The sequence below is a fragment of the Meles meles genome, chromosome 7 (genome assembly GCF_922984935.1).
Source record: "Meles meles chromosome 7, mMelMel3.1 paternal haplotype, whole genome shotgun sequence".
Lineage (NCBI taxonomy): Eukaryota > Metazoa > Chordata > Mammalia > Carnivora > Mustelidae > Meles > Meles meles.
In genome coordinates, this window is record NC_060072.1 from 65,026,980 (window position 1) to 65,042,900 (window position 15,921).

Consider the following 15,921-nt stretch of genomic DNA (forward strand, 5'->3'; position numbering starts at 1 on the left):
TAAACAAGTAGCCCAGAGAAACAATTCATGGCATGCATATTTCACATATTTCTAGATTTTCAAGATTTTAATTTATTTGCATATGTTTATAGAGCTATTTTAAGTTAAGTTTTATGTTAAACCATATGAAACTACTATTTTCATGGTCAAATGTTAGCCATTTCATATATTTCAACTTTTGAATATAGATGAAATTACTGGCCCTTTTGGAGGGGAAGAATTATTGTTTGATGATGATATTCTTCTGTTTTCAGTATGCATTGCCTCTGCAACTAGTGAATAACCAAACCATGACCGCATGGATGGAGATCTTTCGAACTATTATTGACAGAACGGTTCCTCCTGTAAGAAAGGGCTTCTTGTTGAGAAAAATTGGGAAAACCTGGGTTTGGGATATTTGTGGTAGACCGATTTATTATCCTGGCTTGCTGTTTGGAAAAAAATTACTACTGTAATAAAAATAGTAATACATGTTCATTTTTATAAAGTTCGATAAGCAAAATTAATTAACTATATTTAATCCCACTAAAGATAATAAAAACCATTTTTAAAACTTGGTATTTATTCTTTTGGCCTTTTTTTCCCTCTGGGTCTCTATACAGCCACATTTTATTTATAAAAATGGCATCTGTAGGTCCTGTTTTGAAATTTTCACTTAAAATCTCTTATAAATATTTTTTATGATTATGAATGTTTTTGTACTGTCACTTTTATGGAGTGTTTCATTTGCTGGACATTAGGTAGCTTTAGCGTGTTAGTGTAACTATAAGGATGTAGTTAAATTTTTATGTACATACATGATTATTTTCTTTGGATAAACTCCTAGAAGTGTTTAGGGCTTTGACAGATCTTGTAAAGTGCTCTCGAGAAACATTGCTCTGGCTTATACTTTAGTAAGTACGGACTGAGAAAGTCTGTCACATTAAATTCTAAGTTTACTGGTTTAATAGGTTAAAGATGGTGTCTCATTTTTATCTGTAATAACAACGATGCTATATGTCACTTACCAAATTAACTCAATAACTAGTCAAAATAACTAAATTAAATTACGTATTTTAAAATTTAAGTTTGTCTTCAAATGTGCAGTCTTCACATTCTTTCTTTTATCCGTATCTTGGGACAAATTATGTTGAGGTTTACTTTATATACAAAATGTACAGAACTTAGGGAACAGATAAGTGAATTTTGACAAATACACACCTGTTACTATTACCCAGTTCAAGATCTAAAACCTTTTTCTTGTCCCAGAGTTTCCTCAAGGGATGTGGTGTTTTGTATTTTGTTTCCCACTTATTTGGGCCTTTTGAAGATAGGAGATAAATGTGAACAACAGCATTAGTTAGCTGAAATTTGCTTTGCTTTTGTCTTTTTTATTCCAAATTTTTAAAAGATTTTATTTATTTATTTGACACAGAGAGAGAGAGATCACAAGTAGGCAGAGAGGCAGGCAGAGAGAGAGGGGGAAGCAGGCTCCCTGCTGAGCAGAGAGGGCGATGTGGGGCTTGATCCCAGGATCCTGAGATCATGACCTGAGCCGAAGGCGGAGGCTTAACCCACTGAGCCACCCAGACGCCCCTGCTTTGCTTGTTTAATTCCTGTGTAGCAATCTATAAGTAAGAATATGCATTTGCAATCTAACTCATGTGTAATATTAATGTATAAAAAAATTCATTCTGCCTTTGTTGTTTGAATAAACCCTTTTATTCAGAAATTTAATCTGGGTGTTTCTGTCCTCTTAGGAGACTCTGCAGATCGATGAGGATGATAGACCGGAACTAGTCTGGTGGAAGTGTAAGAAATGGGCACTGCACATTGTAGCTCGTCTCTTTGAGCGGTAATTCTGTTCATCAGATCTATGATCTTATGATCAATATTTCAGTATTGGATGTAATAAAACTGGATGGGTCCCTTGATACTCCACAGTAAATCATTATTTTTCTTTAAAAGCCATAGTCGACCAAAAAAAAAAAAAAAAGTCACCCTCTGTTTTAAGGTAGGCTTAACTGTGATAGTTGGCTTTGAGATCATAATGATGTGGACAGTCTTCTCTGGATCTTTCTGTTCTTCTATGAAAAAGAACTCTGCAAAACAACCTGAGGGTTTTGAAGGGGCAGGCGGTGGTAGGTTGGGGGAACCAGGTGGTGGGTATTAGGGAGGGCACGTATTTCATGGAGCAGTGGGTGTGGTGCAAAAACAATGAATACTGTTATGCTGAAAAGAAAAAAAAAAGTCAGATACAACATTTTTATTTGTAAAATGTGCCCTTTAGAAGCTCTTGGTTAAGTAGGTGGAAGCCTCAGTTTGGAATTTTAATTATGGCCCAGAATCTAAATGCAAGGTCATCATGATTTCATCCTGGGGATTGTGGAAAAGGGGAAAGTGTTAAGTTTTCTGCCCAAATAGATCTTTTAGCAAGGGACTGTATTTAAACTAGTGAGCATGCTTTTTAAAAAAAATTTGTAATATTTAAACATTTTCTCTTTGTATTTAAAGATATGGAAGCCCAGGAAATGTCACAAAAGAATACTTTGAATTTTCTGAATTCTTTTTGAAAACCTATGCAGTGGGAATTCAGCAGGTAATAAAAATATGCTTCTTAAATGGAAGGACAGTTATTATTGAAAGTAGTTAAGTTGGGGCACGGGGGTGGCACAGTCAATTACGGTTACCTTGAGCTAAGGTCATGATTCTGGAGTCCCCGGATTGAGCCCTGCATCGGGTTCCCTGCTCAGTGGAGAGTCTACTTCTTCTTTTCTCTCTGTCCCTCTCCCCCAACTCGTGCTCTCTCTTGCACACACACACTCTCTCTCTCAAATAAATAAATAAAATCTTTAAACAAAAAAGAAAGAAGTTAAGTCATTTCTATACATTTAAAAGTAGACTGTGAACATATTAATACATTATATATTAATAGGGGATGAAGTGGCAGCTCTGGGAATCTAATACAGTGCAGTCACTTTTAGAACCAGATATCCAGGGCAGCTTCCACAAGAAGCAGCTTCCAAACTCCTAGATGCTAGACTCAAACCTTTTACATTTGTTGATTCTGATGTCACAGTGCCCAGTGCTTAGATTGGGTTTGTCTGTTAACCTTCTGACCTCTTATGGGTTTCTTACTCTCTACTTCTCTGATCCTCTCCTCTTTGTACTTAGCTTTTTTTTTTTTTTTTTTAAAGATTTTATTTATTTTTTGACAGAGAGAGAGAGAGATCACAAGTAGGCAGAGAGGCAGGCAGAGAGGAGGGGGAAGCAGGCTCCCTGCTGAGCAGAGAGTCCGATGCGGGACTGGATCCCAGGACCCTGAGATCATAACCTGAGCCGAAGGCAGCGGCTTAACCCACTGAGCCACCCAGGTGCCCCTGTACTAAGCTTTTATATCAGAAGATTTATGTGATGAATTGATCTGTTTCAAGAGGGATGGAGCTCAGAAGTTAAGACCTTCAGCTGAGAACTTACACATTTTTGTGGAAGTTTGGGAACCATTTTGTACAGTGAAAATAGTTCTTGAGAAATAATCCAAGTTGGTATTAATATTTAAAACCTACATGGGCGCTGGGTTGGCTCAGTCATTAAGCGTCTGCCTTCAGCTTGGGTCATGGTCCCAGGATTCTGGGATCCAGCCCCGCATCGGGCTCCCTGCTCAGCAGGAGGCCTGCTTCTCCCTCTCCCACTCCCCTGGCTGTGTTCCCTCTCTCGCTGTGTCTCTGTCTAAATAAAAAATCTTAAAAAAAAAAAAAAAAGCCTACAAAGGACATTTGGGTGTGAAGATTGGTTGACCTATATTGCCATTTAAGTCCCATTTTTGTTCATATTTCAACAAATGAAGTTTAATAACTATTCCAGCACTGGCTGTATCAAGACTGCAACAAGGAAGCAAGGATTAATTAAACATAGTAAAGGCCATTAACGGTATAGAGGGTGTTTCTAGATTTGTATAAATCTGTGCATATTAGTCTTCTTTATTATCGGTGATACCAAGTTAAATACTTCAGCGCTGCCATCATAGATGGAATACTTCCTTTTATGGATGATCGTTTGTACCTTGCAACGATTCAGGAAAGCTATGGCTGTAATTTTCTCACAAATTACTTTGTTGGCCTACAAGGCAGTCAGTGGGGAAAATTAGTGAATAATGATCTGTTAATGAACTAGTGAAAATTAGTGAATAAAATGATCTGTTCAGCCATTCTCTGTGGAAACTAGGATAATCGGGAAGTGGGTCAGCTCTGTCTTCTGCTGTTTCCACGGCTGTTAAACTCATTAAGCATCCTAAAGTTGATGCCCTCTTGAAGTGTGCTCAGCCCAGTTTTTCCGGTGCCACCTAAACGTGTGTATGTTGTACATACGTACACTTCCAGATTTCATGGCCTTTCATCCATGTTTAAGCCATTTGTTCCTAGTATTTAAAAATTGTTCTTTTACGAAAAACTATTCTCCTCTTAGCTGTTTCTCCTCTCCCACCACCTCCACCCCATAGAGGCCACAGTGGTCTTACGACCACTTGCAGTAGCATCCAGTTGTAGCTCGCATCGCAGACAGGGCATTGAGGTGATGGCAGGACTTCTGACAACTTTGATAAAGTTGACTAGAAGCGGGACAAGTGGCTGGGAATTACAGTAAGACACCCTTCAGTTCAGTATAACGTGTACCTATCTAATAATTAAAACTGTGAGTTTTCTCGCAAGATGTTGATTTCCCCCAAAAATCTGTTTTTGTTTTTGTTTTTTAATCTCTATGGATTCTGGGTTTTATGTCATACCTAAAATGCCCCTCCCCTTAACCTTTAAATTATTTATGTTCTCCTGAACTTTTTCCCCCTCTTTTCCTGTAGGTACTACTAAAAATTTTAGACCAATATAGACAGAAAGAGTATGTAGCCCCCCGTGTTCTTCAACAAGCATTCAACTATCTTAATCAAGGGATTGTTCATTCTGTCACCTGGAAGCAGATGAAGCCACACATACAGGTTAGTGTCAGGAAATTGCTCTCCAAGATTTTCCTGTGGTTAAGTTAGGTTCTCCAGACAAGGTAAGCTACTAATCCTGTATTATATATTTAATATATTTTTATTTCCATGACTAATTTCAAATGTATGCAGTTTTATATCTGATATGATGGGCTTCGAAATTTACGTATTTGAGAAGAGTGAGACCTACAAGTTTAAGGAGTTGTAAGACCTGGATTCGGTTGGTCTTGCTTGGAGTCTCATTCAGCCTCAGTTTCCTTTCTGTTTAGTCAGGTAATATTTTTCTATCCTTATTATCTAAAGGTTGCTAGGCTCACATGTGGCATTTTATGTGATAACATTTTGAAAAGAGTCACCAAGGCTCTACTAAGTTATTATTATTTTGCAGGAAATGAAACAAGATCACTTTCTTTTGTATAACAAAATTTTTATCTCTCTTTGGGGATTAAGTTCGAAGTTTTCTGTTTTTGTATCAGTTGTTTACTTAAAGATAGAATTCAGCATCATTGTTTAATTGAAGAACAGATGAGGATGAAAATTATTGCCCATTAATAAATAAATTCTTATTTGTATATAGATAATTTTGGGTAATTCAAAGAGGTTAAGAACTGAATTTTTTTTCCCTCTCAAACTAAGATTTCTTAAATTCTATAATCTCTATGATAGTATCTAAGAAGGAAAATAAATTCTTTTACTTTGCCTTTGGTGTCCAGGACAGACACCAAACAATAGACAAAAACAATTTAGTGTTACCTTATTGCTGGTCTTATAAATATAATATTTTTGTATTATTTTCTTTAGACATCTTAATAATATTTGTCTAATCCCCTGGATCAAATAGTGGTAGTTTCTTTGCCATTAATAAAGATACCAATTTCATTTTGTATACTATGTTGTTACAAATTAAGAGTGGATTTTTTTTTCTTAATGCCTATGGCCTTATATTTTACATTGCTGAAATGTAGGAATAAGAAAAGTCCAATCCCTTGGTTGAATTTTTTCTCCTAGAATTTAATTTGGAAGAAGTGAGAAGAGATGATTCTATTTTTACATTTGTAGTTGTTAAAGCACAAACAGGCTTAGTAGAGCTTTAGCAGCAGTGTACACAGAGGCTATTAGATACCATTTTTTTCCCCCACTGAAATCTACATTTCTAGAGTAGGAAATTTTTTTGAAAATGGAAGAGGAAAAGAAATTTTAATATTGCTGTTTCATTGACATTTATGGCCAAAAATGGAAATGTAAAAATGTTTACAATATAACCTTGGCTTGATATTTAACTTCCTTAAAGAATTAAGTTGTGTTTAATATTGATTTGTTAGTAAAACTTTATTATCGCTGCTGTTGCTTCAAAGAACAGCATTTCCATTCATCTCTTTCCCTGTACTTTTAATCATTTATTGTTTAAAAACAATCTTAAGTTTAACTCTTTCTCCTCTGCTCCCCCCAGCTCTTGCTTTCCTGCTTTCCCCTCAGCAGTGCAAGCTTACCACAAGATTAATGTAACATACTGGAAAACTAACATCATAAAGGCTGTCAGTAACTATGTTATTAATATTCTCCAAATTTGAATAGCCCAAAGCCCATTTGTTGTTTTGTTTTGTTTCTTCTCAGAATATCTCCGAAGATGTGATTTTTTCTGTGATGTGTTACAAAGATGAGGATGAAGAGCTGTGGCAAGAAGACCCATATGAGTACATAAGGATGAAATTTGGTAATTGAGATGACTTTATTCCTCACCACTTCCTCATCTTACAGAGTACTGTAACTAAATTAGTATTTTTAAGCAGATTTTATTACTTTGTTAAATTCTGAAATTTCTGCATTGCCTGATAAACTCTGAAACTCATGAGAGTTTGATGTTCTGTTGAGCCAGTGGACTTGAGGCCTTAGCATGTAGATGATGGAAAGCTTGTCTTGTTCATCCCTCTTGGGGGTGCCGAAGCAGTCAGGGAGCCATCTTCAACTTTTCCTGTTATGATGCTGAACTGGAGAGACCATCCCTTTTGGTACTTTTGGGATAAGCATTTCTAGATTGGGTTGTTCTTAATCTGGGAGATTATTTGGATTTCTGCATATTTCAGGAGAACCCCAATTTAGTATGCCTCTTAATTTTAGTGGCTAAGTATTCCACAACAGAGAGTGAGAATATTGTTGCATGACTCTGTTCTCTGGAGGAAACTTTTAATTTGGATCTTTAGTTAGTGAACCGTGTAGGTTGGTTGAGTTCATTCCCTTTTATCCCCATTCTAAACTAATTGCTTCATGGAACACTCAGGCATTTCACACAGCAGAATGTTACTTGTATACCTCTTTCTTCTGCAACTTCGTGCTTTTTAAGGGGAGGGGCTTTATCTTGTTTATTTGCTTTATTTTGCATTCTCCATCCCTTCTCCACCTCTCCATTCCTCTACCAGTGCTTGGCTCTAGTACCATTCCATCAATGTTGGAGTAAAGAATTGATAAAACTAGCACAGCTCCAGGCACATAGAAGATAGTGACAACACAGTGCTTTTCCCTTGTTGGGCCAGGTGTCTGTGGCTACTTGAGTTAGGCCTGCTGGTAGAGGTGCTAGATGATTGGGTTATGTTTTTTTTTTTTTTTTTTAAGATTTTATTTATTTATTAGAGAGAGAGAGAGAGCGCGAGCGCACAGGCAGACAGAGTGGAAGGCAGAGGCAGAGGGCGAAGCAGGCTCCCTGCTGAGCAAGGAGCCCGATGCGGGACTCGATCCCAGGACGCTGGGATCATGACCTGAGCCGAAGGCAGCCGCTTAACCAACTGAGCCACCCAGGCGTCCCGGGTTATGTTGTTTTTATAGTGCTTTGCATTTAGTGTCAGTTGGTTCAGTAACCAAGGGAGTGCTTCTTCTCTTGGGGACAAGTACCAGAGAGGCAAATGAAGGAGAAACAGTATTTACCATCTGCCTTATACCTACATTCTACTGTTTCCTTTTGAAAATCATTTCACATATGCATGATTGATTATTTCCCCTTCCTAATGCCTTTTTTTTTTTTTTTTTTAAAGATTTATTTGACAGACAGAGATCACAAGTAGGCAGAGAAGCAGGTAGAGAGAGAGGAGGAAGCAGGCTCTCTGCCGAGCAGAGAGCCCGATGCGGGGCTCGATCCCAGGACCCTGGGATCATGACCTGAGCCGAAGGCAGAGGCTTTAACCCACTGAGCCACCAAGGCGCCCCATGTCTTTTGTTTTGATTAGCCAGTCTTTCGTCTGTTCTCAAGGCATTCTTTCAGTGTTTAGTTTTTCTATAATACCTGTGTGTTTTTGTAACAGCCAGAGTATTTGTTTAGTGTTCAGAAAGCTACCATTATTGGACTTACTCTTTATGTAAAATAGGATAGTATCTCAGTTTTTTTTTTTTTTTTTAAGATTTTATTTATTTGACAGACAGAAATCAGAAGTAGGCAGAGAGGCAGGCACAGAGAGAGGGGGAGGCAGGCTCCCTGCCGAGCAGAGAGCCCGATGCGGGGCTCGATCTCAGGACCCTGGGATCACGACCCGAGCCGAAGGCAGAGGCTTTAACCCACTGAGCCACCCAGGCGCCCCAGTATCTCAGTTTTTAAAAAAAAAATTAATTTTTTTAAAGAAATTTAAAAATTTCTTTTCACTGTTCCAGAATTCATTGTTTATGTACCACACCCAGTGCTCCATGCAATCCATGCCCTCCACAATTCCCACTACCAGGCTCACCTACCCCCCAACCCCCTCCCCTCCAAAACCCTGTATCTCAGTTTTCAAAAATATAATAATAAAGAGCTGTGAGTGTTGATTGACAGAATTTACATTTTATTGATTAAAGAGAATATGGATAATTCAAGATTAACTCAAATGCTTTTTTGAAAAAATCATTTTCTTTTGTGGACTAGGATATAGTACCTACTATTCGATATGTATATTTTCCTTTTGGATAACTGTAGGGAAGAACAGTTACACAGTTATGTAGTTTTCTTTTTATATTTTTTGTCACTTACAGTTATTTATTGAACAAGGTATTATCTAAATGCGTTGATGTTAATGTTTTTAGATTTGGTAAAATCTATGAGAGCACAGGCTCTTGATGTTAAGACAGTGTGGGTGCAATTCTGTCTTGGTCACTTACTCACTGTTTGTCTGTGGGCAAGTTACTTAGCCTCTCTAAGATGCACTATTTTCAGCTATAAAATCAGCAATATTAATAGTCTTGGGAGGATTAAGTGGGATAATACATGTACACTAACTTCTTTCACTACTTAGAGTAGAATATTCGATGCTTGTAAAATCTTAGCCGAGTGCCTGCCAAAGAGTAAGTGCTGGGCGCAGTAGGTAGTCTCAAGAGTATAGCGTCTGGCCCGCAGTACCTGTTAGTTATTAGTATTATTACATTGGTGTTTTATATATTGGCAAAGACTTATATTTGGTCTTATTTTTATACTTAAATATGGACATATGATATGAGATACTTTTCAAATACCTGCCTGTTCTGAAATTTGTGGAAATTTTCGTGATGTTCAGTGGTGTGTTTTAAAAGTGGTGGGTTATATATTCAGAAATACCCATTGAATACTGCTGAATCTGCCTGTTGATAGAGCCAAGCACTGACCTAGTAGTCCCCCAAGGCTTTTACACTTGCAGTTTCCTTTGTTTGGAAAGCTTTATCTTTAGATCTCCACGTAGAGTTTTCTCCCTCCTTCATTCAGTTTCTGCGTAAGTGTTAACCCAGCAGAGAATTAAAGAGGCTTTCCCTGACACCATGTTTAAACTAGCACTCCATATAACCTTGTTCTCTTCTATAACCTCACTCTCTTCTTCCTTACCCTGTTGTACCTGTTGTGTGTGTATGTGTGTATGTGTATAATCTGTTTCTTTCTCTGACTTTGTGAGTTCTGTGAGAACCCTTTTTGTTTGATCTTTATATCCCCAGAGTCTAGAGCAGTGTCTGGCACATAACAAGCACTAAATAAAATTTTATTTTAGTGAAATAGATATGCCTATATATGTTTTTCTCTTTAATATGATTGTTTAAAAGGACAACATATAGAGATTGATAAATAATTATTGTGCATGGGAGCACTGATGATATATCCTTAGCTTTTTTATGCTGTAAGCCAGGGTCGTATGTGGGCACTTTTTATTTTTTTGTTTTGGAGTAGTGCTCTATTGGGTTTAAAATCTTTAATAAGAAATTGTATTTTTGCTAATGTGGTTTAACCTTTTCAAATCTTAGATATTTTTGAAGATTATGCTTCTCCCACCACAGCAGCCCAGACTCTCTTGTATACTGCTGCAAAGAAAAGAAAAGAGGTATATAGTTACTCTTTTTAAATCCAAAGTTGAAAGATCGACTATGTTGCTTTGACACTAGTTATACCCCTACTATTTGAAAAAAATTATATTATTTGTTTTAATCTAACACTTGAATATTTTCCTGTCCTAGTTAGGGAAAAGGGTTGCTTTCTTAATTATAGTTGCTTGATAAGACACAATAAAATGGCTTCAGTTTTAAAAATTTGTGTATCACACTTAACGCTGTAGTAGTAAGGCAATGAAAGCTCACATAGACTAAAATGGATTCCTCTTTTTTTCTAGGTGTTGCCAAAAATGATGGCATTTTGTTATCAAATCCTAACAGATCCGAACTTTGATCCAAGGAAGAAAGATGGAGCCCTGCATGTGATTGGTTCCCTGGCTGATATTTTATTGAAGGTCAAGCTACTCAATATAATTTACTTAATTTAAGCACAGTCAAATGAGAGAATATGAAAGTAGTGAATAATTTAAAACTTGTGACTGCTTCTGCATAATTGAGTTGACTGTAAACATCCTTTTTTCTGTCACCCGTTTCTTTATTTAAAAAGAAAATCTCAGTTTGGTCAGTTTTTCTATATGAAACTGTTGCCATATGAGAAAAGGATACAAAATGACTAGTGTTATTTGTTGCTACGAAATTCAGCCGGAGGCACCTGGGTGGCTCATTTGGTTAAGCAACTGCCTTCAGCTCAGGTCATGATCCTGGAGTCCCAGGATCAAGTCCCACATCAGGCCCTCTGCTCAGCAGGAAGTCGGCTTCTCCCTCTGCCCCTTGCCCCTCTCATGCTCTCCCTCAAATAAATAAAATCTTAAAAAAAAAATCAGTTGGTATCAAATTATATGTAAGGTACTGTTTCTGTCTTGTTTTAAAACACATAATATGTAGGTCAAGTAATTTTATAAAATGGTACATAGAAGTATATTAAGCATAAGTCATAATCATACTTTATTCAGTTGTGATTTTTATATGAAAATGCATCACTAAGTTTAAACTTCATTTCTATTTCCTTACAGAAGAGTTTATTCAAGGACCAAATGGAATTGTTGCTGCAGAATCATGTATTTCCATTACTGTTGTCTAACCTGGGATACCTTCGAGCTAGAGTAAGTTTTCCGTATTTCCATTATGTATCTTAAAGTGTTCATTTGAGGGGTGCCTGGTTAGCTCAGTCGGAAGAGTATGTGACTTGGTCTTAGAATCACATAGGGATCGCGAGTCCGAGCCCCACACTAGGTGTAGAGATTATAAAAAAAATAAATAAACTTTAAAAATGTTTTTGGATAAAATGACCTTTTACCATATATTGGTAATGAATATAATATAATGAAGTCAATCAGAATGTCCCTTATGGTCACTTAAGCTGAATAAAAAACAAGCTAGTAAATAATGGATTTATGGATTTTAATCCCAGCTGCTTTAAATTTTCACCCTAGCCCTACTTGCTGCATTTGTAACACATGCAGAGAGAGGGATGATATTATAGCAGTAATACAATGTAAATTTGTAAACTGATTAATTTTTAGTACCTAAAACAGCATGACATTCTAGTTTGGTTAAAAACTTGATTACTATAAATCATATATTAGGTCAATATATATGCCTTTGGAAAATGGAGAAAATAATAATCCATGTAAACTTATTCATGTTCTAAGTGTATATTACTTCTAAAATCAATATCTTTTATGGAGAAATAAAAATAGAACATTAATTCAAGAGCCTAGTATTTATCTTTATAAGTACATCAACACAAAAAATGTCTTATTATAAAGAACATATGTTAACAATGTCTTACACACTAAAGCATTTTATAAACAGAAGGTAATGTTCACTGGAGAAGTATTTGGGCATATGTAGATTAGAGGTGCAGAGGGCATACAAGTGTTTTTATAGGTAACTGTTGTTTTGAACAGTTGTGTGAATTGTAACTCTTGCTAAAAAGTCTTTGGTGATTCAAATTACCATTACTTGTATGTTTTATGTATAAAGAGAATTAAAGTAATAATAGGATTCTGTGGTCTAATGGTTAAAAATTTGGTAACCTCTAGAAGGTTTAAAATTTTTCATACCTTATATGAGCAAAAAAAAAAAAAAAGAAGCTTGCTAAGTCCTGATGCTAGTAAGGGAAAATAATGTTTCATTTGTTTGCTGTGAAGGCCAGCAAATGAAAGTCAAACACTGGTTTGTAGTAGCTCTTACATGTAACTAAATAACAAATTAATTATGAATCATAGTATTTATTAACCTTGAATAGGATTTCTTTTTTCAGAGACACTTCAATTTGATTCCATTTTCTTTTCCTTGTGAAAAATGCATACAGATAATTTAGAAGTTACAAAACTGCCTTTTTAAATAAAAAAATGGGAGATCCAGATTAGCAACTGAGGCTAATATGCTACCCACCCAAAACAAATAGTACTTGGTAGAGTTAACAATATTTTACTTAGTAAGAAGTTCCTTTATGCATGATTTTATTATAGAATGCCATAATCCTAATAGTTCCCTACTTAATTCTTCTAACATAGTCCTGCTGGGTACTTCATGCATTCAGTTCTCTGAAGTTTCATAATGAGCTTAATCTAAGAAGTGCAGTTGAACTGGCAAAGAAGAGCCTGATTGAAGATAAGGAGATGCCTGTCAAAGTTGAAGCTGCCCTTGCTCTCCAGTCATTAATTTCTAACCAGACACAAGGTAAAGCGAAAAATACCTTTTAGAAAGTTTATTCTATTTTTATTTTTACATCGTCTTCTCAAATAGTTGCTTTACTTACTTCCCTAATGAGGATGATTTTCTGTGTCTTAAGGTTCAGGGTTTAGATTTCTGAACCTTTGCCCCCTTAAAATTTCATAGGTGTTTATTCTTCCTCTTTTTAGGGGTTTCTATTAACTGGTTTCCAGAAAAGTTTTAGATTAGGAAATAAGTTGGTAACCGTTGGGCCCTGGGGTAGACTGGGAATCAAGAGACCTGGTGTCTAGTTTTGATTGCGCTACTAGGTTGCTGTGTCAAGGGTTAGATAGCCATATATTTAAATTCAGGGGTTTGGACTAGATGGCCTCAGGAGTCCTTTCCACTCTAGGATTCTGTGATTCTACTAGTTCTGAAAGTAGCAAGTGGTATTTTTAGTGAGTGATAACACAGATAAATCATTTGTTTTTTAGAAGACTATCATTTAAGTTAAGGTTTACCTTTGGAAGTAAATTCAGTTTTATGAAGAACATGAGCCTAGTTTACTTTAATTCAGCAGTGTTTCAGTGAACACTGTACAGGATATGTGGTGGGGAATGGGCGCCATCAATATTGGGCGTAGTTTTTATCTACATTATTTTTTTAATGCTTGTATCTTGATGTCATATATATGTCCTGTAAGTCATGCTGGTGATAGAGCATTTGTATAATTAGCATTTCTCAGTGAAGGTTCTTGGCATTTTGGGTAGGACTGTTCTTTCCCATGTGTAGGATTGATTACTCCTAATTACTTACAGGGAGATGGATATATTGGTGAAGATCATTTTGGTATAACTTTGTGTCTTATTTACCATAGAGCAAGTATCTGCCAAGAATCTATTAGTCTATGTCACTTTACCTTGTGACCACGTTAATTCCTTTAACCACTTGTGAATGCCTAAGTGTTTACTGAGTTTTGTTTGTTTTATTGCATTAGCTAAGGAATATATGAAGCCACACATAAGGCCTATCATGCAGGAGCTGTTGCACATTGTTAGAGAGACCGAAAATGATGATGTTACTAATGTCATCCAGAAGATGATATGTGAATATAGTCAAGAAGTAGCCTCGATTGCTGTTGATATGACCCAGCATTTGGTAAGAATGGGCAGAGGTTTATGTTAGTTTGAATGTAAATTCAGCCTTGAATAATAAAAATTAAAGCTTTGACTTACGTGAATAAATTAAATTCTAAAATTTGGAATTTAGTTTTATAAGCATTTGAAATATTAATATAAAAGTGTTTGCTCTAATAATTCTGGCAGTTGTTAGTTTCTGTAGTTAATTAGACTTAAATCTAATAACATTGAGATGATTTCATCTGTATATTCTGAGATTTTATAATGATGTGCTTTGATATGAGCCTTCTAAATATTCACTTTCTGAGCTTGAATCTGGAAACTCATTTCTTTCAGTTTTGGGCAATTTCTTGAATTACTTATTTGGTTAATTTCTCCCTAGCATTTTTTTTTCCCCCTGTCTGTAAGTCCGATATGGAATATTGGGTCAGGACTGAGTCTTTAATTTTCCTACCTTTTTTCTCATGTCTTCCATGTCTGTCTGTCTTTTTTGTTTCATTTTCCTGGTGATCTCTTGATTTTGTCTTTTACCTTCTATTAAATTTTTCATTTGAGTATTGCTAGATTTCACTTTTCGCAGACTTTGGGTTTATTTGTTTAATGATAACCAGAAGTTAAATTATAGCTATCTAATTGTTGTAACTAAAGTATATTCCACTCTAGTGATTAGTTAAGGAAAAAAAATGTCCATATTTAAAACATGGCCATTTCTATCATTATACTCAACAATGTGTGTAACTTAAGTGTGAGCAAGGCTGATACCTAGATGAGTGTCACTGCCCTTTTATTAACTTATAACAACAGCAAGGGGTAGTTTATCACAGTACTGATTTTTGAATGTGTCTGTGTTACGTTCATAGGCTGAGATATTTGGCAAAGTTCTTCAAAGTGATGAATATGAAGAAATTGAAGACAAAACAGTAATGGCTATGGGAATTTTGCATACTATTGATACTATCTTGACAGTTGTAGAAGATCATAAAGAGGTGCGATTTCTTTGTGTTTTATTATGTCATTTTAGTAACATTAACTGAAATTTACATGTTCAGTGGGCATGACTTTAAACTATTTTGTTATGTTGCTATATTTTAAAAATTACCTTTAAATATCAAAGGAACATTCTAAAATAATTGAAGGGGGGAATAATAACATGTTGTTGTAAGATATGTAGTATATTCCTTTGTACTAAACTGAGTTTAGTTTATCACATCTATGTTCTAAACTAGGTTGTTGGGGAATATCAAATTGAGTAAGAAATGAGCTCTGCCTTGTGGAACCCATAGTCTAGTCTTCTTGGTAGAGAGATAGCCATTCAATCACAGTGGCAGTTATTAAATAATGGAATGAAATTCAAATGTAACAACCATCATGAGAATGGAAGGGAAGAAGAGCTTAAAACATCATCTTTCCTAAACTAAATTCCAGAAGAATATTGGGAAAAGAATTTGTGTAGACAGTTAAGAGCTTTCCCCTGTATTAGCGGATAGAATTTTACTAACGTTACTTTGAGATCACTAGAGCAGGTAAATTGATGATGTCCTTGTGCAGAAGTGGAAAACAAGTTCAGGTAGTATTGAGGAATCTGCTCACTGCTACAGACTTTTGGGTTTATAGTCAGATTATTCTGGTAATATATCCATTTATCTCCACCCGAGACCTTCTGCTGTCCTCCCCAGGCATTACATAGTTTCTCCTTAAATCAGATTTGAGTTTGTTACTTCTGTGAGCTTAAACTGACTTGCTCAGCAATGGCGGAAGCTCCTGTTTCGTACAGTATGACTTAGGAAGCAGGTGCTGGTTCTTTAAATAGCATTGTTAAACCCTGTGGCTGTTGATTTATCCTGTTTA

At 36.0% G+C, this 15,921-nt stretch overlaps 1 protein-coding gene across 1 annotated transcript in view; it reads left to right on the forward strand.

The window, feature by feature from the left end:
- Positions 1–15,921, forward strand: part of IPO8 (importin 8) — an 87,813-nt gene that overhangs the window by 21,354 nt on the left and 50,538 nt on the right. The window contains exons 6-16 of the mRNA XM_046012904.1: positions 255–344; positions 1,740–1,834; positions 2,494–2,578; positions 4,832–4,966; positions 6,581–6,680; positions 10,190–10,266; positions 10,552–10,668; positions 11,287–11,376; positions 12,796–12,961; positions 13,932–14,092; positions 14,934–15,059. Coding sequence (XP_045868860.1) covers positions 255–344; positions 1,740–1,834; positions 2,494–2,578; positions 4,832–4,966; positions 6,581–6,680; positions 10,190–10,266; positions 10,552–10,668; positions 11,287–11,376; positions 12,796–12,961; positions 13,932–14,092; positions 14,934–15,059 — 1,242 coding nt within the window. The remainder of the gene's footprint in view (positions 1–254; positions 345–1,739; positions 1,835–2,493; positions 2,579–4,831; positions 4,967–6,580; positions 6,681–10,189; positions 10,267–10,551; positions 10,669–11,286; positions 11,377–12,795; positions 12,962–13,931; positions 14,093–14,933; positions 15,060–15,921) is intronic.